General features: G+C 38.2%; 1 protein-coding gene across 1 annotated transcript in view; it reads right to left on the bottom strand.

The window, feature by feature from the left end:
• Positions 1-989: 989 nt before the first annotated feature.
• Positions 990-20,800, bottom strand: part of FAT4 (FAT atypical cadherin 4) — a 129,747-nt gene continuing 109,936 nt past the window's right edge. The window contains 8 exon segments of the mRNA XM_072336588.1: positions 990-3,042; positions 6,586-6,847; positions 11,409-11,626; positions 12,740-12,864; positions 13,709-13,888; positions 15,297-15,382; positions 19,039-19,346; positions 20,246-20,350. Of these exon segments, the coding sequence (XP_072192689.1) occupies positions 1,166-3,042; positions 6,586-6,847; positions 11,409-11,626; positions 12,740-12,864; positions 13,709-13,888; positions 15,297-15,382; positions 19,039-19,346; positions 20,246-20,350 (3,161 nt within the window). The 3' untranslated portion in view covers positions 990-1,165.

Here is a 20,800-nt window from a genome sequence, read left to right as displayed (position 1 = left end):
ATAATTCTTCAAAGTTTTCATCATAGAAAATCATATAATGCAGAAAATGCCACTCCAGGGTCACAAAGGCTAGGCAGTGCTTTAATAATAATTATGATAATACTTATTATAGTGCTTTATAATGTCTAAGCACTTCAGATGAGTTAACTAATTAGTCCTCACAACACCCCCGTGAGGTAGGTGAGTAAGTGTTATGACTACCTTTCCATAAAACAGATGGAAAATGAAAGATGGGGAGAAATGCAGGCTGCAGCAGCTGCACAGTCGAGTTGCAAGGCCAAGAGATGTGGAAATTGAGTTCTTTCCTGATGCCAAGCACTCCCCTTCCACTGAGGGGGGCAGGCAGGGACCAGGGTTTAGCATCCCCAAATACATCATAGAGATTCAGAAGCTCTCACACAACTTTGTCAAAAAAAAGAAAAAAAAAAGAAAGAAAAAAAAAAAAAAGTAATTTAAAAAAAACATCCCCAAAAGCAGACAGAAAAGCCCCAACAAACAAATTAACAAGCTGAAAACAACTCCTAAAGTGCTGACCAGCTTGATCTGCTTCTAGCACCTCTTGTATGGAATACTACTTACAGCACTGTTGCCAGCAATTACTCAAGCTGATTTCTTCCATAATCCTTGTGTTTTAGCAACTGCGGTATGTAGTGACTACATTTTCTGAGACAACTTGCTACTGTAATTCCTTCATTCATTATCCTTCTTCCATGCACTTCTTAAGGAAAATTAAATCCTCAGTACTTTTTGCATCGTAAAACACATTAGTAGCTGGATACAATATACACATCCTTCATAATTAAAAAAAAAAAAAAAAAAAAAAAAAAAATTAAACAAAAATTTAAAAAATTAGCTCATTTTCAGAACAAAGCATTATTAATTTAAGAATCACAAACCAAACAATGGTAAATAGGAAACCTTTTCAAAAACTGCATGCCAAATATCTTGTTTCCAAATACAATGCATGCAGGAGAAATAAATTCATCCAAGCAGAATTAAATTAAAAATGTTTTAAGTCTCTTTCAGCAGCATAATGGTTATTATTTTTAAAGTCTCCTCTAACCAAACTGGCCTGGTGTGCGAATGCTGACCTTTCCTTCTCTACAACCACACAACAGTCTGACCGTTCCATGGCCTTGCACTGTGGCAACGCCAGAGACAAAGCCTATACATACTGTTCTGCTTCCCCCTCCTTGGAAACAGGCTTTGTCGTACCACCTTTGTTCTCTTCACTTGCTGCTGCTGCTGCTGCTGCTGCTGCTTTTTCGGGAAGTGATGCCAAATCCTTGAAAACATCCACATAATGCCCGAAGCCTGGGCCCCAGTTCAAGAGGTTGTCCCAGTTGAAGCTTCCTGCCTGCTGCCCCAGCTTCATGGGCAGGGAGCTCTCCCCAGTGCCAGCCGCCTGTGCTCCCACGGGCCCACCCTCCCCACGACGGCCAGGGTACCGCCGGGGCTTCAGCCTCACCCCATAGTTGTCCTCATCATCCGCATCAGACTCATTGACCTGGGATAATTTGGGCATCCTGGAGGTATATGCAATGGGCTTATCCCTGTCATACTCCATCTCTGAGCACGTAAAGGACTCGTGGGAGTCGCTGTCAGAGGAGGACTCGGGTGCAGGAATGCCGTCAGCCGGGTTCCTTGTCCGGGACAGGGGCCTTCTGCAGTCCTCCTCAGAAGAGGACCGGCCATGGTCAGCGCTACAGATGCTGGGGTTTCTGGGGCGTGGGGTGTTCAGTCTCTCTACCTCTTCAATGGACAGCCCCACTGGAGGAGCTGTCTCCAGTGGAATCTGGCCGATGGGCTGCTTTAGGCGGCTACCTGGCCGAGAACCATGGCTTGCCATCGTCTGTGGACTCTTACTTCTCCTCCCCAGTCGAGTGGCATAGTTGAAAATGCCGGGCTGACAGACATCATTGTGCATCTCCAGTGGGCTCCCTTCCCGTATGGAGAGGTGCAGTTCCCGGGCTGGACTGTGCCTGTAGAAAGTCGATGACTTGGAGAAAGGTGCAGGGCTATGCCGAGACAGGGGGTTAGGAGTAGGGCAGGCTGAGTGGCTTAAAGATGTTGTCCTCAAGCCCTGCCCATAAGAGGGCTGGTATGTCAAGCTGCTGGCTCCCAGAGGCATGGGGGACTGCCGGGCAAAGCCCAGTGGGCTGTGCCTCTGGATGGAGAACTTGGGTGTGTGGCTCCTAAACTGCTTGTAGTGTTGGATGATGTCAGCATCTGAGGGGGCGATGCTGCTGGCATTGTCAATGTCATAGTGCTCAATCTCGGGCTCGGGCGAAGCCAGGGGGGCACTCGGAATGGTCTCTGTGACATGTGGGATGTCAGTCTCGTCATAGATGAGATATGGGTTTTCTCTTTCTATGATATCAGGTTTGGGGTTCCCCTCAGGCTGCTTCCTGACTGTCATGTCATCACCATAGGGCGGGATGTTGTCAGGGTCATCAAATGCCACATTCTCACTCCCTTTCTTCTTCTTCTCCTTTATTTTCTTCTCCTGCTTTGGGGACTTTGACTTCTTCCCCCGGCACTGGTTGCAGAGAATGAGGCTGAGGACCAGCAGCGCCAGCACTGTTGCACAACCACCCACAATTGCCGGCACAGCCCAGAGGGGCAGAGACAGCTCTGCAGGGTGCAGGGATGGCAGGCACACATAGCTGTTGCTGGGCCCCGCTCTGCAGACATGACCAGGACCACAAGAGACACCTAGGCATGCCACCACTATCTCACACCTTTGTCCCACGTATGACTCAGGGCAGCTGCAGGTGAAACTGGATTGTGGCCCAGGCTCACAGCTGCCACCATTTTGGCAGGGGTTGGAGGCACAAGCACCTGGTGGGACACACTGGTAAGTGTACCACTGGTTGATGCACATAAGTTCACCCCAGCAGGGACTGCTGGCACAGACGTTGGGGCCACGGCAGCCCATCTTGACTGAGGGGTCTGTTTTGGTAAGGGTGGCCAGGCTGTGCTTGCCAGCAAAGGGGAGGGTCTCCCCACCATACTTGATGTAGGAAATGCAGCCATCAAAACCTAAGAGAGAAAGCAGCAGTCACTTTGGGATTTCTAAACAGAACAAGGTTAAGTAAAAGCTCTTTATGACCAGAGCTTTTGATGTAACTTTCATACCCGCACCTTTTAAGACAAATGATTTTCACAAGCTGTGCATTAAAATGAAGAATAAAGAAATTGTCTTTGATAATATGTACATGGCACTTATCTAAATGATAACAATATATCTTGCAAAAAGAATTACTATTTTTTTAAGTCTGTCAAAACAGAATTCAGTGGCTTTTAACTTCAGTACTAGTATTTCAAAGCAATAGAAGTATTCTCAGGTGAATTAATGTATCCAAATCTGCAATTAAGATGCTGAAATATGCACGCTATATTTTCTAGAACCCCTTCAAAACATTTTGTACTCCCACTGCTTTCATTAAATTTGTAAGAACAGGCAAATGCATGCAAAAGCCTGAATGCAATTTGAAAAATTTACATGGCTTTTAAGGATTATAGGCTGCACAAGAGGGGGAACTACTGCCTCGTTAGGAAATATGTACCACAAGCTGGGAAATTGGCAATAAAGGTCAAATCAAGAAGAAAACACAATATAAAATGGAATGAAAAAATGCTTTATCACTCACTGAGTGGATTAGATCTGAGGTTTGCAATGCAAATTGATACTTTAGTGCCTCTACCTTTCCCTTCCTTACAGACAGGCTCATCAAAGGAAGTCTCAAACATTCTCAAATTTTTACTGTAACACAGTTTCCCCTTGAAGTAAAATTATTTTGCAAAAATATCAAGTAACCATTTCGCCAAAATACTAAGCAAGGAGAGTATCTCCAGATTTTATAGAAACATCATATTTTCTAAAAATATATTGTTAAAGTAACTCAGTTAATTGTCAATTTACAGTCCTATTTCATTAAAGCTATATGAAAAGCTCCACTGTTCAGTAAATAAATCAAAATTCCAATGGTTACTACAGAGAAACATCTATTCTAATGGTTTTAATGTCTTTCAAATGATTTTGCACAAATATTCCCTCTAGTGATTTCACTCAATATACTTGAAGTTTTTCATTGCTAATACTCCCATATTTCTATAACTTCTTATCATCCACATGTAGAGAAACCTGTTCACATCTGGCTAGGTCATCCTACCACAGAACATTAGATATGATTTTCCTTTGCTTGCATTCTTTCTAGTTTCCCCCTTTCTGAAGTTCCCTGTAGAGATTCAGCGCAGTATCCCGTCCTGCTGTGCTACAAAGGAGGTGCTCATGGCAATAACTTGTATGCCTCTGAATCTAAGGAGAGCTCTTCCCAAAATGCCCACAGCTTGGCTGTAGTGCTACCCTGTCAGGTGATAGAATTTCAGAGCTGTAAGAACTCACAGAGATGGATTATCCCTGGACTCTGTGCAGTTCTGTGTGAGGCCTTTTGCTAGTTTAACAGTTTTCTGTGCTCCATAGACTTACTCCTTTCTGCAAGAGTTTTAGTAGAGTGTAATCTAATGCTGACCTTTGCTAAGAGCTGTGACAAAATGGCACACGCAAGGTTGTTTGTAAGTTATGTTCCCAGGCATAACATGCACAATTATTGTAAGGATCCTATTTATTTCTCCTTAATAAGGATTTATTTCTCCTTAACTCCTCAGGGATGGTCCTTCAGATGCCAATATAGTGCCAGGCTTATGGGAAGACAATATTTAAGACCAAATGTATCAGATATTATACAAGTGATATAATCTAAATGGAGAAAGAAAATGCTTCTACTCTATTCTGCAGTCACACTTGAATGAAACAATAAAATGGAGCAAATATCCCACGCATTGTTAGCTTTAGAGGTTTAATTTCTGCAAACATATAGATAGAATGGAAAAATGTCCGTTATGAATAGTAAGATAATGAATAATTGTGGACATCTCCATAAAAACAGTTAATGCGGAGATAAGCATCAAGACTCTTTCTTGAAATATCAAATACACTGAAGTTGTATGAAGTTCTGTTACAAATTTATAACCATCAAAGGATGTTAATTTTAAAATTTGAATGTTCTCTGATGTCAGAAATGAAACATGATTGGGAACCTATGTCAAAAATGTTTTGCTGAGAGATGTAACTCATATGGTGCAAAGGGACATGAAAGTCCTTCTAAGTTTTGCAAGTGTTCAATTTCTGCATTACATGCATGTATTCTGAAAGAGCTGATTTTGTTTCAGCATTACTTATATTTTCATTTTCTCCTGTTTTTACATTCCTGAAAAAAGAGGAAATTGAGGATTTAAGTTCAGGTGGGAGACCAAGCGAAATGGAGGATTAGCTTGCCTCATGCTTGGTGGTCCTTTTCAGCAGCGATGTGATACACAGCAACTGGGATTTCATCATGTCTACCCAGGTTTGAAAACAATATTGGATATACCAGCTTCAAAGCCCTGGAATTGTCACCTGCGTATGTTTTTGTCTGCCTTTAGCAGCCATTCACACTGCTCCAGATATTTTTTGACCATCAGAGTTCATGCAGAGTTTTATATCTCCCCCTTGTAAATCCTTGGTATGCCATACACAATATAAGCCAGTATTTAAAAATAATAATAATAATAATAATTTAAAAAATCATACAAACATGAGATTTTGGATTGTACATTCCTAATGGAAGCCAGACATTCATAATTTGTCTGCTGCCACATCAGGAGGTGGGTGAGAAGTTAATGTACTCAGTTTTCTTTGTTCCAGCTTTCCTAAAGCCTCTTTGGCTTTTCCATGCAGATGCTGCTCATAAAATGTATGTGTAAAAAGGGTAAAAGTAAGCACAGTGTTTTCATTGTTTCAGACCACATTTCAAACAAGTTCACAATGCACAAGTGTGAAATGTTAATTTACACCTTTAAAGTTGTTTTATCTGCTCACATTTCTTGAAATCAGGACAATCTTTTGAATATAAAAACCTTGTGAAACCTATTCCTGCACTGTCTGGAATATCTCAGTTTCTAGCAAAAAGTCACTTCTGATTTACTTATTATTGGGAGAATAATATCAAGTATATGTTATTTATGTCTTTTGCCAGGGTGTAAGACATTGCTTCAGCTCTTAACATTGATTTACTCCTTACTCTCTTGGTTACAGAGTGGCTTTTTATTGTCCTTAGTTTCTGTTGTTCAGAAAAAAAAAAGAATAAAAATAAAAAGCATTCCTTTACTTGACAACAGGATAAAGGAGGAAGAAGATGGAGTTTCAGAAAATATTTTAATCATATTAATAACAGACTAAATCCTATTTGGTATTTACCAAACCCCTACAGAGACAATTTTTGCCTGAGTAGGTTTGCCTTGATTTTCCAGATTCTGACCCTACAGATGGAATGCTGTTTTTTGAAAACAACAAGTTTGTGTTAGAGGGAAAAAAAATTTGCAACCCTTACCCATTCAAATTACAGCTTTCGTGGCAAAGTGTAGAAGTGTATTAGCTACTGATATAGAATTGCAGTACTTTTTGCAACCTTGAAGCAACCAGACACCCTTTCTCTGCTCAAAAGTGCTCAAAAAAGAAAATAAAAAGGAAAAATGAATTACCTGCAACTGTGCTCTTGAAAGGCTGGTTTGGTGGGATACCTCCCAAAGATATTGTAAGAACGTTTAGTCCACCAAAATCTTGTGTGACATGGAGAATGTCTCGTCTGTGAGTCTTGTCAACAGACAGGACAGTGGTAGAGCCATTCTTCTCAATGCGTACAGAATGCCACTGCCCATCTGCCGTGTACACTTCTGGGATGTTTCTTTCCACTTTCCCAGCAATTCCAGCATCAGATATGTAGTGCACTTTCCCAGCTCTTATCTGACCAGAAAAAGACAAAAAAAGCAAAATGCATAACTTAAAAATGATAGTTACAGACTCAACTTTTTGCCTCCATATGCACATAACCAACATTATGATTATCCAATACAGCTACAGTAACACATGGCTTTTGTTGTAGTAAAATGTATGGATATATTTTTCTCGAACAACTGTTTGGTACTAAAAACGCATGCACTATTTAGTGCTTGGCTGCAGTTAAATTCATTCCTACATCTGTAGAAAATATGCAATTGCCATCCACTTATTCCTCGGATCCTCTCATAAGAGGAAAACCTATTTAGAAGCTAGCAGTAGGGTATGCACATGACAAAATATTTTAACCAGTAAAAGACAAACCGTTCTCTGTCAAAGCAAGTGGAGAAAATGCTTTGCAGAATAAACAGATGTTGTCCTTGCCCCAAAAACTTGCATCCAGTTATGACACAGTAGGAAAATGTATGACAGCATTTGAGCAAGATTCCAATTTCCTAACCAGTTCTTCTGCTAAATTGCATTTGCAGAAAAATATTTCTATTTTAGAAATCTTACTAAAGGGCTGTGAAGTCTTTAATTTTGTATGAATTTTGATGTTTACTTAAGAAAACTGATTTTAAACTTATGAGCTATTAGAAAAAAAATGCACTATTGAAGTCCCTGAAATCATTTTGGCTTTTCCTCAAGAGATGATGCTACACTCATGAGATGCAGAATTTTAAACCTCTTATGAATTGAATATAAAGCAATCCCAGAGGGAGATTAGTGTAAACTTTACATTTAAGATAAAAGAGTGAAAAAAGTAAAAATAAAAATCCATAACCAAGCCCAGAAAATTCTCAAATGCTGCATAGGACCTGGATATGTCAGCTGATCTGTACCACCTTGCAAGCTTTACGCAGAAATAACAAATACAGTTCATAGGGTAGTTCTGCAGCTTGTTGCAGATTCCCTCCCATACTTATCTCTGTTACTTTGCATATTCATCATAAGGCCACTCCTATCCCTTATGCGTTCCTTGCTGTGATGTGCAACAGCATGGTGTAGAAGGTGCACAAGCATTGTATAGGAGCGAACAGAGCCACAGGTTTGTTGAAAGCTCTCTAAGCCTTGTGTGCTTTGTTCCAGGAAATATAACATTCACCTAGGAAGAACTGCAAGGTGACACACCTTGACTAAAATAATGCTCTTCTGGTTTCTAGAAACTGTTCAAAGCTCCAGATTTCCCCTTTTTTAGTGATGCAAGATGAGGACTTTCTTTATATAGATCAGCATTAATATGTCTGTAAAATCACACTCGTTCTGTCAGCAGCATGAACTGAACACATCTTGTGCAAAGTCCATTTGGATCAAGAAATACTGTTGTTAATATATACATGAAGTTTGCTTATAACCAACATAATTTGGACTACTTGAAAATGTACTATTTAAATACTCTTCGATAAAGATCCCCCCTCAAAGACAGGATGCTTTTGCTGTTGGCAAATACAGGTGGCAGACATCTAAACTATGACACAGGTAGAAGAAAAACCCATATTTGGAAATGCAGTCACACAGATTATCATAACATATTAATCACCATTTGCCACAATGAAAAATATTTATGAAAAGACTAACTGCATGGAATACATATATTTATTTATGTTTACAAGCTTTCAAGGGCTTGCTCATTTTATTTGGTCTCTATGCTCTAAGAAAGTACTGTTGTGTGTTTGGGTCTTTACAAAAACCCAAAGGAATACACTATATCAAACAGTATCCTCTAAGCTTATGAGAATATTACACACAGACCTGTGTCTTATAAGTCCACATAAGAGAAGAATTGTATAATTATTTACCCACCATACTGATTTATGATTCTGAAGTGCTACTTTATTTCTTTAAAATGTCACGTGACCAGTGTCTATAAATAATATATCAGAAGTATTTAGAAAATAAAACTTCCAGAGATGAGACTGTTCCACAACTTCTTAAACCAGGAAAAAATAAGGAATGTTCTTTTTTGTTCCTTGAAGCAAAACATACTTCTAAATTTGAAACAAATGTCAATGCTTACAATATTGAATAACACTCATTTCTAGGTTTTATTTGAATGGCTGAGCAACTGACAAGTGGGATATACTGAAAATAATGAGCTACTAAAGTGAACGTATTTCTAACTACAAGGTTGATCCAACTTTACTAACACTCTGAATCTCCTTTACTGAGCAAATTGCTTCTTACTTGTTTTAAATTTGAGCATTAGCCTGTACAGATTTATAGCTCACTGTATAGGATACTGATGAAATGAGCTATGTTCTGATTTATTCCTGTGACTTGATATGTGCGTATGTTAGCATATATGGGCAATACATAATTCATATTCTCTACTCATCCAATTCATAGATCTTAGAGGTGCAATTATATTAATCTAATCTGATTTCAGATGAGATTTTCTGCTAAAACAGGACAGGTAATTTCACCTCTAGCATGCTGTATTTATCTTTTTATTTCTAACGGAATTAGTTGCAATACGCATTAGTTGTCAGAAAATATGCTGTGACAATGAACTTTAGTAGTAAGGAGACTACTGCCATTTTCCTTCTTGTGCTTTTTTTGAGGGTCATTTTCCTTCTGATTTTGACTATTGTTTAATTTCATCTGCTAGTTCTTACATTTTTCCTGGATTAAGGAGTCCTTAGTATCATAAATAAGACCTCTTTTCTCCAAGCTTGAGGTTTTTTAGGGGGAGGTTACATCCATCATTTAAATAATCAGCTGCTTGCAATCTCAGTGGGTCTGATTTATTACCAGTTCTCTAATTTTATCCCAATCCCAGCTGTAACAAAACCAGTTAACTACATGAGGAAAAATGTGGAGGCATGGAGGTAGTCACAGAGCTTATAGCTTTTCTCTAGCATAATTTAATATTAAAACCACATGCAGGTTTTCTCCAAATGCTTATGCCTTGAAAAACAAGCATATTTAAATATCCAAAAATCAAGCTATGAAAATGTCTGTTTTGAAGCTAGGCAAAAGAGTTGTAAATAGAGGTCACTGAATCTTATTTACTGTACAGGGAGTAGGCTAAGACACCACGGAGACTGACATGTGGGCTAGCTTTACTGATATCTTGGGCCACCTCCACAGAACACCCTTGTCATGATACCTACACTGGGTATGAGTGGAACAGAACCCTTATTGTACTAACTACAGTGAAAAACATCTTCTGTTTTATTAACTACCATCATCAGAGAACTTTCTGGTAATAATCACTTCAGTGAAGTTACCCCTCCTTCCTTAAAGGACCTGTTACCAAGTAAACTTGAGTTCTTAGCAGTTGAACAGCTGGGGTTGGGATGTGACTGCTTATATATATAACTTCACCAAAACAAACTAGAGTGTTTGCACAAGCGCACCAATAAGACTTTCATCTAGGAATGAAAATTCTCTTTCTTTCTTTTATTTTTAAAGGTTGCAGAGCTAGTATAATGAATATTACCTTTTTTTTTTTTTTTTTTTTTAAGAGAGAAAAAAAAGGTAATATTCATTGTTTTTCTTTTTGTTTGGTTTGTCTTCTTGTTTTTGTTTGTTTGTTTCTTTGTTTTCCTCTGGAACACAAAATAATTACATTTTATCAGCTAATATGACTGTGGCAGAAACTTCCTATTAAATGATAGGTTATAAGTGTATGCCTGTGAAGTACTTAAGGCTTGCTTCTTAAAAGTAGCTGGAGAGCAGGAAAGCTCCGTACCTCTGATCCACACAGGAACTGGGCAGGTGGACAATATCAACGGAGCTGAAGCTTAGAAAGTGTGAATTTCTGTATGAGTTTCTTTTAAAGTCAGGGAAAAAAAAAACCTGGAAAGCGTTACAGCAGTCAAGGAAACTTGGAGCTTACACCAACCCAATAAAGGAGCTTGCCAGCACCACTGCTGCACTCATTTAGAGTTATGAGTAAATGGACTGAGTCATAGCCGGGAACTGAACCATTGCTTTCTCTTGAGGAAGGTAACTTCTGCAGCAATAAACTCTTGGGAAAGAAAACTGCATGGCATTTGAAGCATTAGTTCAGCCACATATCTAAAAACAATTTGATATTGACATTGCTCTGTGGGTAACCTCATGAATTCAAGTTATCCCTTACTTCCTAGTTTGATAAGCACAAGCCACATCAGTAGGAATTTGTGTAAACTTTTTGGCTGTTTGCTAGCTTAAGGAGGGTCCAGTTTCAAGGTCTGAAAAGTCAGAAGATAAAAAGCCAATAATGAAATTATTTGCTCTGTAGATTGTAACTTCATGATGATAACAAATATGGCAATGAGTACCATTCCCTCTGCCTTAAAACAGTCACTGTTTGGAGCCTAGACAAAACTGCTTAGATACAAAGCCATCAAGATCTTCTGATACCTTGGCAAATAGCAAGGGAATTGCTGAGAAGATGAATGATGTTGGCGCAATGCCTAGCCTTAGTTAAAGGCCTAATATTTTACAAAGGAAACGGCAAGAGTAATGGAAAAATATGATTTTGATCACTGTACAAGAGGCAGACCAATCAAATCAAACTCAGCATTAGCTGCAATCTTACCTTCATGGTAGTGAAGTTGCTGTTTTCCTGGATGTGAAATAAAATCCCATTCTCGCTTCTTGTTCTGAACTTTACTTCCAAGCTGTCCACAATCGGAGGTCCTGGGCTGGCACCTCTAGTAATGTGTCTCATCATGTATTCACGCTTCTTATTTGGGCTCATATGGTAGTCAAGTCGTCCTCTGCCTTCCAGTGATAAGGCAGTGTCGGCAGTAATATCTGGGACAAAGATGGGGGAAGCACTGAATATGCAGCTGGTTGCAGGTATAGTATAGTGATGTTCTGCCTGATAACAACAGTTTTCTTCAGGGAAGAGATCAAGTTCAGAGCAGGTCAGTGGGGAGAGCAGGAGTGAATGGCAATTTCACCCCCCTCTGTTCTTTGGCTTGAACCAGAATGTGTGCTTGAGAGTGGGAGTGTGCTAGTAATTTACTGCTGGTATCAGTCAATAGTAAATTAAAACTCGCTAGGGAACAAGTGAGGGAGTAGGAGAAAAAATTTGGCACTCAGAACTATAATTCCTTCCCAGGGATGTTACTATTTCCATTACTGAAAACAGGGTTTCATGATATATTGAACTCCACGCTCTTCAGGACAGAGATAATGACTTTCCATTTGTTAGGGCATAAAAGAATAAAAATGGCAGAGCACTGACTACTAAATGCTGTTAAAATCATGGTAGAATTATTTAGTAAACTGGCATAATAAAAGATATAAATCAGCTAGACAGTCGTTGGACATGTAAGAAAACAAAACTCAGACGTTATACTATCACTATATGGAAGTAAATTACTTTGTTCTCCTAGACAATTCTGTACTGATTTATAGAGCTATCCATACTCAAGTTAATAATCCCAGAATGTAAATGGCTTGCATATTCCATACTTTTCACGCATATCACTTGATGACTGTTAGATAAAAAGGCCTACAGTTCAGAGAAGCCATAAGCATGTGAACACTGTGTTTATGCAAAGGGAAGCCTTCTCCCTTACTCTCTTATCTCCACAGAGCAGACAAATCCTCCTTTTGGATAGCTTTATTTTGGTTACTGATTATACCTGATTGGAAGCAGTAGTTTTAAATGAGTCTAAGTTACCTGAAATGTGATATAAAGACAAGGAAACATAATATATATAACTTCATGTTGTTTTTAACTCATAAAAGAACAGTAGTCCATTGTGGACTTTTCCTTCATGATTATTTAAAAGCCGAGCAGGCTACTTGTTTTCATTATTTCATAAAATTAATTATCCTGTGCCCCTGAAAAGAAACTCATAATGGCATAACCATACAGTTAGGTGTAGATGAAAAAGGAAAAGAGCAAAACCCTACATTTTTCACAGTGGTCTCCCGTCAGTCCATCTTTGCATTGGCACTGCTGCCATGACCAGTGATCAGTGCAGGTGCCACCATGTTGGCAGGGGCTAGCTGTACAAGCACCTTCTAGTCGAGGACATCTGAAACAACACGGAAAAGAAGGTACTGAGGAATGCATGTAAAGCAAGCAGAGCAAATATGCTGGAAAGGATCACATGGTTGAATGATAATCCTTTTCTTCCCTTCAAGAGATGCAAAAATTGAGATGATTTTCTCTCGGACAGCTGATGGCTCTAAACAGATCCCTCCTTTCAACATCAAGTTATAACAGACTTAATAAAGAGAAGGGAATTCACAGACAGTGAAATTCCTATTATCTGTTATGTAAGGGATGAAGACACTCTTTCAGGTACTTTTTGCACTGCAGACTTCTGGAGACCTCACATCTTTCACAAAGAACAGTGAAGACTGGGGTTGTAAAGAAGAAGGGTAAGCTACCAAATTTGGACCTAAAACTGCCATTGTTACTACAACTGCATCTCCAAATAGTGAGACAGAAAAACAATAGAATCAAATAGTTCACTCAGAGGATATGATACTTGAGTGATACTTGAGAGGCAAATTGATAGAACAGACATTGTGAATAAAAAAGAAATAAGGGGGAGTAGAGGTTTAGTGAACCGTGGGAGTACAGTCAAGCCCAGGTGGAATTTATAAAGAAACAGGGCTACTCTATTTCAGCCTGCAAAGCAACATTAATAATTGGTAACAGAAATGTAATGATGTTGCTTTTTTGATGTTTCTGTAATCTTTTGTGAATCTCTCTCCCAGAATCATTTCTTAATTTTTTCACACTTTATAATAAATTCTACAGTCATTTTTTTACAAGAAATATCTAAAAGTGTCAGGACTGGTGCCTGAGTTTCATGCTGGCTTCCTATATCATAAATACTGTCTATTCAATACCATATATAGCAGACGTACTGATCTAAGATTCCCTGAGCTGCCAAAGCCTGGCTAGGTTCCAAGGGACGTCCGTTGACTGCAAATTCCATTATACAGCCCACAAAATCGTGGCTTTCCACCTGTCCTCTCCTTTGAAGGATGGGCTCAACAGACCTGATACCACCAACGGTAAGTCGATTTGGTTGTACATCAAGGGTCCTATAAAAGAGAGGAAAAAAAAAAGGTTTAACGACCTCAGGCATAAAATAGCAGTGACAAAAAAGGAGCTGTCAGCTAGGGTCTGTGGCTAAAGTTCCACTTCCAATATTCATATTGTACATTCAGAAGGAGAAAGAGAGTGATGTCCCAATGATATCTAAATTCACACTGTTGTTGAATGTCTGTATTTCTATTCACTTAACATAGCAACATGCTTGAAATCAAAATGAATAGGATTTTTCACTCCATTATGGCTTAAATTACAGATTATATTTAAACAGCTGGAAAGTGGATTTGTTATTTTTCAGATACAAAACCTTTATACTAGTGGAGAAACCACCTGTGTTAGGAAATATGATTGTGATAATTGTAAGAAATTAGCAACAATGACGGGAATTAAAGTTACTGCTATATTTAAGGAGGACCAAAAGAAGCGACAGAAAAGCTTCTGAGTTAGTTATGGTAAGGAAAAGAAAGAATGTCTGTTCTCTGTACAGGTCAAAGTTAAAGAACTAAAACAGAAAAAAAAAAAAAAAAAAAAAAAAAAAAAAAAAAAAAAAAAGCACAAAATTTTGTTTAAGTAATTATTCTTCATGTTTTTTCTATTAGAAAAGCAGGTGTGTTCCTTACACCTTCACAAGAAACCATAGGTACATTAAAAAACAAACAAACAAAAAGAAATAACAACAACAACAACAAAAAACAAATCAAAGCCCAGAGTGAGCAATACTGGAGTGAAATGCAGGCACTACTAAAGTAATAGTATTTTGAGTCTAAGCCTGCTTTTGGCAAGACAGATTCCTCAAAAAAAAGTGGGAAAGGCTTTGCTAAGTATTTGTAGCACTAAATTTTGTAGAATTTTGAACTATCCAAGAGTATTGCAGTACATTTAAGAACAATTTGATTACAACAAATAAATTTGTTTCATTTTCTAATCAAGATTTACAAGTTGCCAGTAATCACGAGTGTCTGATATTCCGATTACTAATTTTGTCCAGATTTTAATGGGAAATCCCACACCATCAATTAAAAAATCTTATCCTCATTTACACTTCAGTGTGGACTACCCTCTCGTGTGGGCTTCTTATGTTCACCCACACCCTGGGGACAGAGACAGAGCTGAGAACTGGAGATTTTTCGACTAATATCCTTGGACATGGGAATTCAACCTGAATGGGCAACCAATGGGACATGGAGATAATTTAATTTGCTTCTACAAGAATGGAAGGCAATGACACTTGAGAGAATTATCTCCTTAGGCCTCCCAAAGGAGTGCAACTTAGGCACCTATCCCTTCTCTGAGACTGGGCTAAATACATGTAATAATTATTCCAAACTCCTCTAATTTTTGCAGGTAGTTTATTTTCATTTTACAGAACTAAACCCCACAACATGAAGAATTATTTACCAGTCAGTGGAAACAGCCACATTGCTAACAGTGCAATAGCCTGGCTCATGATCCTCAGAGCAGGAATCCACTGTCAGGGATGCTGCCTGTAAAAGCCACATACACAGATACGTTGAATACTGCAAGGGTATATTCCCAACCACATTAAATGCTTATAATATATATATATAAAGAACCCGGCTAGAATGGAGTACTAGTACATTACACCACTCTCTATTAAAAGGTGCTTCAGAGACACTGACCAACTCCTTTCTGCATCACCGCAGTGAACACTGAGATGTGGATAGTAATGAAATGGGAGTTAACTGACAAGCTCATACAGACTCAGTGAAATGTAAACTTTTCAGCTTTGGATTCCTCCACGTTTGCTTGCTTTCCTCCCTGAAGCAGCAGTTCTTTTGGCTGATATTATATCCTACTTTTGATTTGAACAAAGAGTTGTTCCCTCCAAGCACAAAGGGCATTCCATCAAGGGCTTGACCATGACACTGATCACATTGTCTGAAGTGGAATAAAAAATGCTTTGCAAAAGCTGGGTACGCAAACTCTAAGATGACTAGTTAAAAATAATAACCCCAATGGACTACATCAATAATGGTGAAACATGTGGACATCACCTGGTCAGAGGGACCAAGTTGACCATTTGAGACCATTCGGAGAAGTGGTGGGCATCATCAGCACTTAGAATAATTTTCCTTTTTATTGGTATCTCAAAGCCTTCTTCAATCCCTAGACAGTGGAGCTGTCTTTTTACATGTCATTTACACTAAAGCAAATAATGGCATTTTTATTTTCTAATTTCTGTACTAAAATTCTAACAAAAGCTTTCACTAAAACCACGAAATAACTTTTACTAATTTAAAAAGGAGTTTTTATTTTATTCCTCATCTAGCAATGAATTTTCCTCATGGTGATTTATTAATAACAGATGCACTGCGAAAAAAAGTCCTGAAGGTTAGTTATTCCTTAAATCGAATTTTCAGTAAAATAAACATAATCTCCGAGTTGTACACATCAGCTCCTCATGTTTCCACGAGATGTGTGGTACAGTTTTACGGCAAATTGAAATCAAACGTTTCTTTCCAAAAAAGACTTGATTTCTGCTTTGGTTTAGGTTACTCTACAGGAGCTGAGCAAACAGCAATAGCTATCAGGATGTCATTACAGTGCAAAGTTTCATTCTTGTGCCTGCATCTCAGTTCACTAACAGCATCATGTTGGAATTCCCACAGATTCTCCATTGTATTTCCAAATACACAGTGCAAGCTGAAATATTGTAGTGACCAAACACATTCATAGCTCTCAGCCCTAAATCACGTCCTACAGTGTGCCTAAATTGTTCAATTTGCTTTTTTTTTTTTTTTTTTTTTTTTTTTTTTTTTTTTTAATAAAAGCTTATCTTGAATTTCTTTCCATATATAATAAGAAAACTGCTTCTCCTGAGAAACATCAGTCTACAGTTCCAAAGTAGATTACGTGCCCTGTATAAATGAAACAATTCATAGAAAGAATAATAAGCTGACTGGTCTGTATGCCATCATACATGTACATATTTTCCTTCAGAGTTTCAACAACAAAAAATGAAATGAGTTTTTTGTTCTTAGCTCAATCAGTGTAATCTCCCTAACTTACATCGCTATGCACTGTGAAAGCCAAGTTGCAAACCCAGCTGAAGGGCTGGATATTTGAGAATATATTTTACTTGGACCAGAGTTCATACAATTTATTTTCTAATGTTAGTCAAATGTTCCTGCTTGTTACTTAAGCATTACTCTACAGTTACCTTGCTGCATTATGAGGCTTTCTATCCTGTCATTCTGCAATATCTCAGGACTGACAACTTAATGATTTTACCAGTTTCCGATAAAATCCCACTGTGCTGTAGGAAATGACAGATTTGGAATCCTGAAGGGGGGCTATTTTATACAGTTTTAGACACCTGGGAGACATTTTTCCTGCAGCAGAAATGTCTAAAACAAAGGCAATTCTGATTACATACTTTGTTTGTAAACAGCTGACATTAATGAGATGGTTTAAACAAAAATCATGCAAAAGTATAGGTTATCTTTAATGCACTCAGTCTGAAGCATTCTTAAATGAAATTTTCTTTATATAGTATTTTTTATGCTCTCTCTTCTTCTGTAGTCTAGCCCTCTGGCATACCCACAAGCAAAACATTTTCTCACTTTATTTTTTTAAGTGTATCTCATTTATTTTCCTCAATTTTTAAGGTGGGCTCTATACTAAGCCATAATTAATAGCAATGAGTATACCACACTAATTTAGTTGCTAAGATGTGAAAGAGATGCCTTTTAAGACGTAGGCCCATTTTTGAGCATAATCTTTTGGAAGCTGTGAGGCAAACTGTTAAGTATCTGATATTAAGGCACATTATAACAACATCATTACTCAATGTCACATTCATCCTTCATGTTATTTGGATATAAAATTCCTACATGCACGAATCAGATATCCAATTTAGCTGAAGACTAAGCCATTCCCCCTTCAACAAGTGAAAGAAATCATGTGTTGTAATATGCAGCTGATGTGCAGTTTCTAGCTCAAGACTCTCCAGGAGAAAAAAGCACTTTGCAGAATAGTCAGGAGACAACCCTGACCATACAGAACCATGGCCCAAGACCTAGGATAGCCCCCTGATATTCCTGGGACATTTGTGCCTATAGACTTCTCACCCTGGACACGAAGCATTGCAGCAGAGCACTGCAAACAGAGCAGCAACAAACTATAAAAATTAACTTAGCAGCAATGACTGCTGCAACCATGAAAGGAAATCTCTATAAGGACTCAGGAGACACACCGAGTAGAACAGTTTATTCTTTTATTCCCTCCATCTCCTCTGAACAGAACTATAAAGCAAAACATGGAGCTCCATCCATACATTATGCGTATGCAACTTTAATTTCAAACATGGGAAGAATATGAGATTCCATTTATGCTGGCCCTATCTTCCTGAAAAGGGAGCTGTTGGGCAATAGTTACTGATTGTGGATGGCAAATATATTTGGTTTCATTTCTACCTCAAACACTATGGAGTCAAAAAGCTTGGCTTGAACTTAAAGAGCACTTGGTTTATGTTCTGCTTTGGAAATATTATTAAAAACGAGAGAAGAGGAATAGAAAACATTTACTGAAGAAAAAAAAAAAGGCAGAAGGATCAAGGCATGAGGCATATGGCAATTGATTGCCCCTGTCCAGTTTTTGGCAGAATTCCTTCCCTCTGGTAGGGGCAGGCAGGAAGTAACTCTCCTTTTCCCCACAAAATCCCTCTCAGTGTAGCATTTTTGAACTCTGCATTTGTGCTATAAACAAATGCCCACTTCTGCTATGCACGCATTAAGGTAAATTATTTTGAGGGTATTTGTTGTTATTATGGTTAATTAGTATTCCTTAATATCATTCCCATAATCTGCATCAGTTAATTAGCCTCATATGCAGTAATTTATCTCACTAATTATTCCTGGTTCTCATTTTTCACATTTAGAGTGCAGGGCATTGCACATGTTTCTTTAATTATTTTTTATTATCATCATACTAAACAAACTGTTATAGGTCTTTATGTCAGTTGGAATAAGAAAGAAATGAGGGAGTTTTTTTTTTTATCCAAAGTTGGAGGTTCTGCTAGCAAATGCAATGTTACTAATTTTATGTTCTTGTGAGTTCATGTGGAAGCCAAAGTCACTTGGCTGAACTTGTCTTAAATTCCCGTTTTAGCATTTCTTACCATTCCAGCCCTCCGGGCAATAACTGTGTGAAATTGTCCATCAGACACCTTCTTAGTTGTGGTAAGCTTGTACGTGCCGCTGCCAAGATTATAGGAGAATCTCAGTCTTCCTTCTGTTATTTCCAGAGCCAGAAATTCTGCCCGTTCTCCAGTCTGGTTATCGTAGTTATACAACATTAAAGCATTCCTTTTTATAGTGGCAAACTTTATATAGATATAATTATTGTTTGGATCCATACTGGGAAACTCCATATATGACAACTCTTCAAATCCATAACTATTCAGTTCACAGTGATTCCCAAAAACACCTGCGTAACAAAAAATAAAATCTGGTAGCAGATAGCTTTTTCCTCATCAAGCATAATCCCAGAAATGAAGTACTGATGTGCTTTAGACAGGACCTTTAAAAAGCTTTTTAACATATGATGAAAAATGTGCAATGTGAGCAGAAGGGTTCTAAATGACATAGGTATATACAATTTCCCTTGATTTTGTTTTTAATTGCAGTGACAATAAGAAAACAATTTATGAGTATTAGTTGCATTTACCATGGGCCAGACCACAATTATAAATATAAGAACTGAATAAAACTCCAAGGAAATGTAAAATAAAGAAAATAAAATAATGAAGTTACTCTATATGTTAGTAGAAAAATGCACTTTAAGCTATTTAAAAGTGTGTACTGAGGGTTTCAGCAGCTTTAAAATATTACAGATGATCTCGAGTTTGTCTGTTGCTTGCAGTTGTTTTTTTCATTAATTCATTGCACTTACTTTCATGCTTTTCTGTATGAACAATGACAACTCTGTATGAACTTGCATTCAGAATCAATCTAGATGCAATTACATCACAATGTCTTAAATATCTGTACTGCCTTATGTCTTTATTGGGTTCATTCCACAAAACAAGCTCAAGACAATTAAATTCTAATAGCTATTAAACTATTTTGGCAGTACTACATGCTTCTCTAATTCTCAGAATTGTATGCTGGTTTTGGAACTCAAAATTTCATTAGCATGCAATAAACTGAAAGGGCAAGCACTTGTGTTGACTAAAAGCTGTTCTGATTGAGTAAAGTTCTTGTAATGAGGACAGGAGAGGGATCCATGCACATACTCACTAGTTTCAAACACGCAAGCATAAACAGCATATTTGAGAATTATTAATAGGGAAAAGGGAAGATAAGGAAGAGGAGTAGCATACTCACCAAAGGGGCAATGGCAGTAGTACCCCTCCAACCCGCTTTGGCAGGACCCACCATTAAAACAGGGGTTGCATTCACAGTAATTGACAGTGGAGTCACACGTTTTCCCTGCCATTGTGAAACAAGAGCAATTTCCAGGTCAGAGTATCCTGATCAATAGCCAAGTCAGGATACATTTAAGCAATGAAAGGAGGAACGTGTGGGTCTCAGGGAGGGAAGAAGAGAGAAAACACGGGTATTGCTCCCAACCATGACATGGGCCTGACCAACACAGACAAATTTTCAAGTGTTTCATTGTAATTATCCCATATAGACACTACATTTCTTTTTCTTAACTGGCACCTATACCAGAGGGATCTTGAAAAGAAATGAGAAGCTGAATTAAAACAAAAAGGTTTTGGTTTTTCTCCCTATTGAATGCAGTGCACTCACTGTGAAGAGGATCAAGAAGGGAATCAAGGATAGTGACAGCCCTTGCTGGAACCTGTATGAACACAGTACAGTGAACAAAGGCTGCTATTGTATATTATGTGATTTTTCTTATTTTTCCTCATCAAT

This window comes from Excalfactoria chinensis, chromosome 4, assembly GCF_039878825.1.
Source record: "Excalfactoria chinensis isolate bCotChi1 chromosome 4, bCotChi1.hap2, whole genome shotgun sequence".
Classification (NCBI taxonomy): domain Eukaryota; kingdom Metazoa; phylum Chordata; class Aves; order Galliformes; family Phasianidae; genus Excalfactoria; species Excalfactoria chinensis.
This window is presented reverse-complemented; position numbering and strand designations above follow the sequence as displayed.